The 9,276-nt window shown below is 57.8% G+C and overlaps 2 protein-coding genes across 2 annotated transcripts in view; both read right to left on the bottom strand.

The window, feature by feature from the left end:
* The window catches only part of LOC102261942 (leucine-rich repeat-containing protein 16A), a 97,996-nt gene that overhangs the window by 32,892 nt on the left and 55,828 nt on the right, over positions 1-9,276 (bottom strand). The window contains exons 17-25 of the mRNA XM_014537145.1: positions 7,620-7,689; positions 7,022-7,033; positions 5,802-5,883; positions 4,238-4,337; positions 4,095-4,149; positions 2,943-3,115; positions 2,156-2,224; positions 685-778; positions 17-115 (exon numbers count right to left, since the gene is read on the bottom strand). Coding sequence (XP_014392631.1) covers positions 17-115; positions 685-778; positions 2,156-2,224; positions 2,943-3,115; positions 4,095-4,149; positions 4,238-4,337; positions 5,802-5,883; positions 7,022-7,033; positions 7,620-7,689 — 754 coding nt within the window. The remainder of the gene's footprint in view (positions 1-16; positions 116-684; positions 779-2,155; positions 2,225-2,942; positions 3,116-4,094; positions 4,150-4,237; positions 4,338-5,801; positions 5,884-7,021; positions 7,034-7,619; positions 7,690-9,276) is intronic.
* Positions 9,113-9,276, bottom strand: part of LOC102256761 (leucine-rich repeat-containing protein 16A-like) — a 1,098-nt gene continuing 934 nt past the window's right edge. The window contains exon 3 of the mRNA XM_005863146.2: positions 9,113-9,238. Within this exon, the coding sequence (XP_005863208.1) occupies positions 9,130-9,238 (109 nt within the window). The 3' untranslated portion in view covers positions 9,113-9,129. The remainder of the gene's footprint in view (positions 9,239-9,276) is intronic.

Below are 9,276 nucleotides of genomic sequence, written 5' to 3'. Positions count from 1 at the left end.
GGCGGCCCTGGCCCACCTGCTGGGTGGTGCTGGTGACGATGCCCTGCTGCAGGCGGTAGGCCTGCTCCTGCTGGTACTTCCTGGTCTCGTGGTTCCGGAGCAGGTAGTTTTCTATCTGGAAACAAGCACGTGCCTCTCAGGGTCACAGCGCGACTCAGTCAAGCGACACGGAACCAGAGCACGAGCTCCACGCCCCCAGCGCCCGACCCCAGGACTGGGAGTGGTGCCTGCCTCACGGTGAAGCATTGCTCTTTTTTAAAATACAGATTTATTGAGTTCAGAGAGGAAGGGAGAGGGAGAGGGAGAGGAACATCCATGATGAGAGAGTCATGGATCGGCTGCCTCCTGCACGCCCCCCACTAGGGATGGAGCCTGCAACCCGGGCCTGCGCCCCGACCGGAAAAGGAACCGTGACCTCCTGGTTCACAGGTCGATGCTCAGCCCCTGAGCCACGCCGGCCGGACTGAGGGAGGAATGGAACTCGTGGGAACCGGAGTCACTGTCCCGGCTCAGGAGCTGACGCCGCTCCCTCCCCCATCGGGCACTGTGCCCGCCGGGGTCCTGAGAACACAGGCCGATGTGAACAGCGCTTTGTAAGGACAAGAGCTGCTCGTATGTCGGACGTATGCACACGATTCCGAGCGAATGTGCGTTCACAGTAACCCGGCCGCCGGCTCCTCGTACCTTCTGCAGAGCCTCCTCCGTTTTCTCGGGGTTTGTCTTGAGGGCTTGGGCGGCGTCATACATAGGGATTGGCATGAATCGCAGCGTGTAGTTCCTACGAAAAGGAGAAAGTCATGTTTATTTAAAAATAACTTCCCGCCCGGCCAGCGGGGCTCAGTGGTTGAGCGTCGACCTAGGAACCAGGAGGTCACAGTTCGATTCCCGTCAGGGCACATTCCTGGGTTGTGGGCTTGGATTCCTGATCAGGGCACATCCGACCCATGATTCTCTCTCATCATTGATGTTTCTCTCTCTCTCTCTCCTTTTGTCTCTGAAATCAATAAATACATATTTTATTTTCAGAAAAGAAAAGCGGTTGGAGTGGCTTCCTTCCCCCTCCTCCCGTCGCCCTGAGAGCCACAGGTCTCTGCCCTCCAGTCACATCGGCCCGAGCCCACAGGCCCGCCGTCCACCCACGGCATCTTCCCTCCAGGCATCAGCTTCCTCTCCCCCCGGGTGCAGAGCTGCCATCACGGGACAGAAGGCAGCACCGTGGAGACAGACTGTGAGGCCGCGGGGGGAGGAAGCAGCGTCGGGCACGCGCCCACGAACAGACAGACTCACACAGGCCACGCGTGAGACCAGCTCGGCCCTGCCTGCGAGTCCCAGCCACAGCTACGCCTGCCACACCCCAGGGCTCAGGGACACCCCAGGGCTCAGGGACACCCCAGGGCTCAGGGACACCCCAGGGCTCAGGGACACCCCAGGGCTCAGGGACACCCCAGGGCTCAGGGACACCCCAGGGCTCAGGGACACCCCAGGGCTCAGGGACACCCCAGGGCTCAGGGACACCCCAGGGCTCAGGGACACCCCAGGGCTCAGGGACACCCCAGGGCTCAGGGACACCCCGGGGCTCAGGGACACCCCGGGCTCAGGGACACCCCGGGGCTCAGGGACACCCCGGTCTCAGGGACACCCCGGTCTCAGGGACACCCCGGTCTCAGGGACACCCCGGTCTCAGGGACACCCCGGTCTCAGGGACACCCCGGTCTCAGGGACACCCCGGTCTCAGGGACACCCCGGTCTCAGGGACACCCCGGTCTCAGGGACACCCCGGTCTCAGGGACACCCCGGTCTCAGGGACACCCCGGTCTCAGGGACACCCCGGTCTCAGGGACACCCCGGTCTCAGGGACACCCCGGTCTCAGGGACACCCCGGTCTCAGGGACACCCCGGTCTCAGGGACACCCCGGTCTCAGGGACACCCCGGTCTCAGGGACACCCCGGTCTCAGGGACACCCCGGTCTCAGGGACACCCCGGTCTCAGGGACACCCGGGCTCAGGGACACCCCGGGGCTCAGGGACACCCCGGTCTCAGGGACACCCCGGTCTCAGGGACACCCCAGGGCTCAGGGACACCCCGGGCTCAGGGACACCCCGGGCTCAGGGACCGGGTGTGACTGTTCCCCAGGAGGAATCCCCGAGCGCTCACTTCTCCATGGCCACGGCTATGTCCTGAAAGCCTTGAGCAGAGATGTTGTTCTTGTCCCAGATCACCGTCCTGTTTGGAAAGGAACCACATAGACGATGAGACACTCGGAGGGGAGGGACCAGACCGCCCATGACGAGGAAGCTCTGTGGGCCCATCTGGGTGCTTTCGGACGACGCATCACGTGACCGAGGGGAAATGGTCCTCGCTCTGAGCCGTGGACCCGGCCCCTGGCTGGCTTCTCCTCAGTGGCAGGTCCCGGGAGGGGAGGCCAGGAGGCAGGGCTCACACCTGAGCGGAAGCCCCGTCACTCCTGCCGCCTCCTGGCTCTGCTCGCCGGGCCCTGCCCACCAGCGTCCACTGTCTGCCCCACTCGGTCACGTCAGCACCGAGAGGAAGGAGCCCCCACAGCTCTCGGCAGGTGCCCCTCCAGCAGAAACCTCTCCCACAAAGGCTGGGAGGAATCACTGTCCACATCTGGGAGCAGGCCCGGCCGGCACAGCTCAGTGGTTGAGCGGCAACCTATGAACCAGGAGGCCACGGTTCGATCCAGGTCAGGGCACAGGCCCGGGTTGTGGGCTCCATCCCCAGTGAGGGGTGTGCAGGAGGCGGCTGGTCCATGATGCTCTCTCATCATGGATGTTTCTCTCTCTCCCTTTCTCTCTGAAATCAATACAAATATATTTAAAAAAATAAATAAATCTGGGAACACCCTCTCGGTATTCTGACAAAAGACGGAAACTGTCCCCCCTTCTCCCTCCTCTCCCCCCCATAAGCCGCCCGGGGGCACCTGAGCTTGGTGTTGATCTGCAGCGCTTTGGCCAGCATCTTGGCGCCCATGTCGCCCATGGCGTTCCCGCTGATGTCCACTTTGGTCAGGGACGTGTTGCTGCCCAGGGCGTTGATGATGATGGTGACCTCGGTCTTGAGTTTGGAGTCGGCCAGGGACAGGGACTGCAGAGGCTGCGGGGGTGGGGGACAGCACACAGCTCGTCTCGGATGGAGAACCACTGGGAGGACCCGCTGCGCGGAGGCCTCCTCTGTAAACTCGGCCGAGAGACGCTGGGAACACGGACGGGCACCTCCCCTCAAAGGAAAGCCGGGGCGACACCGAGAGAGGCCGGCGCCAGCTCTCTGAAAGGATGACATAACGAAGATGCTACACAACATCTTAACACATTAAAGATGGGCTCAGTTTGGAGTCGGCCAGGGACAGGGACTGCAGAGGCTGCGGGGGTGGGGGACAGCACACAGCTCGTCTCGGATGGAGAACCACTGGGAGGACCCGCTGCGCGGAGGCCTCCTCTGTAAACTCGGCCGAGAGACGCTGGGAACACGGACGGGCACCTCCCCTCAAAGGAAAGCCGGGGCGACACCGAGAGAGGCCGGTGCCAGCTCTCTGAAAGGATGACATAACAAAGATGCTACACAACATCTTCTTAGCACATTAAAGGGCTCAGGCTCAGCCGTGTGGCTCCGTGGTTGAGCATCGACCTCTGAACCAGGAGGTCACGGTTCTATTCCTGGTCAAGGCACAGGCCCGGGTTGTGGGCTCGATCCCCAGTGGGGGGTGTGTAGGAGGCAGCCGATCAATGTTTCTCATTGTTGATGTTTTTCTCTCTCTCCCTTTCCCTTCCGCTCTGAAATCAATAATTTTTTTTTTTTTAAAGAAATGAGCTTAGGAGTCAACCTCTATTTCTTTTCATCTGTTTGTTACAATCTTCCTTTAATTCATCATGGGTGGAATCAAGGGAAGAGCAAGTAAATTTTAAATGTCTCCTATCGCCATGCCAAAGCCTAACGATTTATTCCATTTTTTTAAAACATGACAGAAAACGTGTGCCCAGAATAAATGACCTGGAAGCCTCTGACCATTAACCCGGAGGAAATAATGAGAACGGCAACAGAAGACATGAGGCAGGCGTTTTAGAGGAACGCTCACCGATTCCTCGTCCTGAATCATCTGCACCAAGCTGTCCAGCACGGGCGTCAGGTTTCTAAAGAGACGAAGAAGCGGCAGAGATCAGCCCACGGGTCCGGGAGGCTGCGTCCGCCCCCGGCACATCAACAGCCCAGAACTCTTACTTGGGTTTCATGTTGTTGAAGTTCTTGCCCAAGGCCAGGTGCTGTATGGACCTGTTCCTGCTGAGCCACACGATCAAGGTGGAGAGGTCGGACTCCAAGCCTGGGAGAGGGGGAGGGTCAGGACGCGGCGGACGACGCTCAGGGGAACGCGTTACCGCAAGGGCGGCTCCCCGAGGGCCTGGGTCCTCTTCTCCTCCAGGGAACGCTGTGCTCTCCCCCTGCCCTCGTATTTCCCAGGGATAAACCCCTACACTCATTCTCCAGCCCGGGCGGGGCTCATCAGTGGCTGAGCAATGGACTAGGAACCAGGAGGTCCCGGTTCGATTCCCGGTTGGGCCACATTCCTGGGCTGCGGCTCGGTCCCCAGTGTGGGGCGTGCAGGAGGCAGCCGATCAGTGATTCTCATCATTGATGTTTCTCTCTCTCTCCCTCTCCCTTCCTCTCTGACATCAATAAAAACATGGACACAGACAATGGGTGGGGGCAGTGAGGGCCTGGGGCATGGCTGGGCTGGAGGGACCAATGCGGGGGGAAAGGGGGGTCTGTAATACTTTCAACAATAAAAATTTAAAAAAAACAACAATCATCCTCCACAGTCCCTTGCGCAGCCCGTGGGGATGAGGTCAGCGGGGTTGGGAGTGGAGAAGGGCAGGTGGCTCCACGCTCCCGTCCTGGTGAGAGACTCGGCGCTCTCCACCAGCGAGTGCGGTGTCTATGCAAACTGCCCAGGCCGCGAGCATCTGTGGGAACACGCCGGGAACACGCTCCGGACACACACGCCAGGGCTCAACCTGATCTCCCTCCACCAAGAGCCCAGAGGCTGAGCTCTTCATCTTGGGCCCGAGATTGTAACTGGCTTTTGTCTGTTCTGTGTGTGCCTTGATGTTGTTAATCCTTCCCCAAGGGCATTTTTCCATTGATTTTTAGAGAGAATGGGTGGGAGGAGAGAGACGGAGAGGGGACATTGATGTGAGAAAGACTATCGATTGGTTGCCTCCTGTAAGCGCCTGACCAGGGCCAGGGATCGTTTCATCTTGGGCCCGAGATTGTAACTGGCTTTTGTCTGTTCTGTGTGTGCCTTGATGTTGTTAATCCTTCCCCAAGGACATTTTTCCATTGATTTTTAGAGAGAATGAGTGGGAGGAGAGAGACGGAGAGGGGACATTGATGTGAGAAAGACTATCGATTGGTTGCCTCCTGTAAGCGCCTGACCAGAGCCAGGGATCGTCTGCAGCCCAGGTACCCAGGTACATGTCCTTGACTGGAATGGAACCCGGGACCCTCAGTCCGAGAGCAGGCGCTCTACCCACGGAGCCACACTGGCCAGGGCTGAGCTGACTTTTTCCTTTCCCGCCCAGACCTTGCACTGTGGGCTCCAGGATCAGCTCAGTGAGACCAGGCACAGGTTTGTCCCATAAGTAAACTCCACTGTCAGATGTAAGAGGCCCAGCAGACCAGGGGGGCCACATCTCCACAGACGGATGCCGCCCAGGTCGGGCTGGAAGGTGCGTCCCCGTCACTCGCTCGCTTCCGAGAGCCCTCCCCCCTCCCCGCGGCCGCTCACCGTTGTCGGAGATGTCCAAGCTGGTGATGTTGTGGATCTCGGCGATGCAGCCCTCCAACACCTGTGCGCCTCCCGACCTCAGCTGGACAGACAGACGGACACAGGCACAGTCACCCGCGAGGCGTAGCCAAAACCTCAGACACGGGCGCTGCGTCTTAAACTCGGCACCAACTTAGAAACGTCACAGACGCGATCACGGGTGGTGAAGAGTGACACTCGTCACTGCTGCCGTCTCCCACTTCACATCAACCTCAACCTTCAGAAAAGCAGCAAAGCAGCCCTGGCCGGTTGGCTCAGTGGACAGAGCGTCGGCTGCGGACTGGAGGGTCCTGGGTCTGATTCCAGCCCTGTGCCCGGGTGGCGGACTCGATCCCAGTGGGGGGCCTGCAGGAGGCAGCCGATCAATGGTTCTCTCTCATCACTGGTGTTTCTATCTCCCTCTCCCTCTCCCTTCCTCCCTGAAATCAATTAAAGTTACATTTAAAAATTAAAAATAAAGTATTTCCTAGTGTCCTTTTAAATTTTTGCAAAAACGCTGATTTACACTAGACTGGAAGCTAAAAAACAACAACAGGTTCTTGACAGCCACAGCTTTGAGAAGCACGGCTCCAGGTCCCAGCTCGGCAACACTCGCATGAATGTGTGCACAGACGATGTCACAGTTAAAGTTAAAAATAAAGTATTTCCTAGTGTCCTTTTAAATTTTTGCAAAAACGCTGATTTACACTAGACTGGAAGCTAAAAAACAACAACAGGTTCTTCACAACCCACAGTTTTGAGAAGCACAGCTCCAGGTCCCAGCTCGGCAACACTCGCATGAACGTGTGCACAGACGATGTCACAGTTAAAACAAGAAATAATTTAGGCAAACACGTCAAAGAAACGTAACTTGATTTTCAGAGCATGAAAAAGAACTGTGTGTCTGAGAATCTGAACAAAGGTGCCCAAGTCTTTACAATTCTATTACTTGCTGTTGGTGACTTCTCTGTTGAGAAGTGAATTTTTTACAAGAAAACCTCTACTTTCTATAAAGTGCAGTGAAAAAGTTTCATTTACAAATATGGGAACTCCAGGTGACATGTGAGCGCTCGACGCCATTTATTTTATAAAAACTCTTAACTAGATACCACCCGTGGCCTTTCCCCATAAAAGTAACATTTTCCAATTGTCAAACAGAATCCTAACGACGCAGGCTAGTGAGCGGTTCACGAAGTACTTACACAGAGGCCCAGCTACCGGAAGCCGAGGAGAGAAAACAAAACTGTTATCGGCTGTGAGTCGACTGAGAATCAAGAAGCTCACGTCTCTATCGATACACAATTTAAACTCGAAGAGTCAGAAAAAGACACTTCCAACTAAAGTGTGTTCCCGAGACAAAACTCAGACACTTGACTAGGAAAGCAACGGCTCTCCAGGTGCCAGGGCCGTGGGCTACACTCGCCGGTTATCTGAGGCCGAAGGTCCCCCCGGGCTGCAGCTCCCCCAGGGCTGCGAACAGAAGTCCTTGAAATGCACGTGCCCTCTCCTTCACGGGCTCTAGGTTCAAGCGCGTGGTGCCCCGTGGTCGCCTGCAGGGCAGGCTGTGCGTTCACTGTGTCTCCTAGAATATGGAAGCCGCTGGGCAGAAAGTGGGGATTTTTTTTTAATCATGAAAAGCCCACGTGATGCTCTGAAATGGGGACCCGTGGTGTTTGGATCAATCCCACAGAACGGAACCCAGACCTTCCCTGACGCGTGTCTCTGCTTTGGTGATGCTGGAGCCACAGCCTGAGCTCTTCCCAGGAAAAAGGCGAATGGGGCAGCCGCCGGCGCCCTTACCTCGCAGCTGCTGAGGTCGAGGGAGACCGCCTTCAGGCTGCGGTTGCTGGTCAGGCTGAGCAGCAGCGCCCTGCGGAGGAACAGGCCAGGCCACACGTCGCTGGGCAGGTCGGGGGCCCCCGAATGGAGCCCAGATGCACCCTGAATGGAGCCCGGAGGACGACGCCGGGGCCCAGGCCAGCACAAGCACCACCTCCCTGTTGACAATGACACAGCTGCCCCGGCCGGCGGCTCGGTTGGTTGGAGGGTCGCCCTACACTCCAAAAGGTGGTGGGTTCGATTCCCTGGGCACACACCCAGGTTGCAGGTTCAATCCCTGGTCGGGGCACGTAAGGGAGGCAACAGATCGATGTTCAATCTTTCTCTCTCTCTCTCTCTCTCTCTTCCTCACTCCCTCTCTCCCTCCCTTCCACTCAATGTGCCCAACTGGTGTGGCTCAGTGGTTGAGCATTGACCTATGAACGAGGAGGTCCCCGGTTCGATTACCCGTTGGGGCACATGCCCGGGTTGCAGGCTCCACCCCCAGTAGGGGGTGTGCAGGAGGCAGCCCATCCATGATTCTCTCTCATCATTGATGTTTCTCTCCCTCTCCCTTCCTCTCTGAAATCAAGATGTATTTTTAAAAAATGAATCATTTCCTTCTGTGCCCCGAAGTGAAGACACCCGTTGGCCTCGTGGGCCTTGGGGTTCTGCGTCTGCCCCTCCCCAGCATGCTGACACCCACCAGCGGGGCTGGAAAAGCTGCAGAGAAAACGGGCAAACCACTCACTTTAAGGGCTCGGGCGCCAGCTTGGTGCCCGAGAGGTTGATGTGCGTCAGCGCCAGGGAACTGCTGAAAAACTGCCTGAAGGAGGGCGGCACCTCCTTCCCTTTAATGGAGCCCGGAGGACGACGCCGGGGCCCAGGCCAGCACAAGCACCACCTCCCTGTTGACAATGACACTGCTGCCCCGGCCGGTGGCTCGGTTGGTTGGAGGGTCGCCCTACACTCCAAAAGGTGGTGGGTTCGATTCCCTGGGCACACACCCAGGTTGCAGGTTCAATCCCTGGTCGGGGCACGTAAGGGAGGCAATAGATCGATGTTCAATCTTTCTCTCTCTCTCTTCTCTCTCTCTTCCTCACTCCCTCTCTCCCTCCCTTCCACTCAATGTGCCCAGCTGGTGTGGCTCAGTGGTTGAGCGTTGACCTATGAACGAGGAGGTCCCGGGTTCGATTACCCGTTGGGGCACATGCCCAGGTTGCAGGCTCCACCCCCAGTAGGGGGTGTGCAGGAGGCAGCCCATCCATGATTCTCTCTCCTCATTGATGTTTCTTTCTCTCTCTCTCTCCCTCTCCCTTCCTCTCTGAAATCAAGATGTATTTTTAAAAAATGAATCATTTCCTTCTGTGCCCCGAAGTGAAAAGACACCCGTCGGGCCTCGTGGGCCTTAGGGTTCTGCGTCTGCCCCTCCCCAGCACGCTGACACCCACCAGCGGGGCTGGAAAAGCTGCGGAGAAAACGCGCGAACCACTCACTTTAAGGGCTCGGGCGCCAGCTTGGTGCCCGAGAGGTTGATGTGCGTCAGCGCCAGGGAACTGCTGAAAAACTGCCTGAAGGAGGGCGGCACCTCCTTCCCTTTCCTGAAAGACAGACACGGGTCACCTGGGGTCACCCCGGC

Source organism: Myotis brandtii, unplaced genomic scaffold, assembly GCF_000412655.1.
Source record: "Myotis brandtii unplaced genomic scaffold, ASM41265v1 scaffold1733, whole genome shotgun sequence".
In the NCBI taxonomy this organism is placed as follows: Eukaryota; Metazoa; Chordata; class Mammalia; order Chiroptera; family Vespertilionidae; genus Myotis; species Myotis brandtii.
Note: the sequence above shows the minus strand (reverse complement) of the source record. Positions and strands in the feature narration are given on the sequence as shown.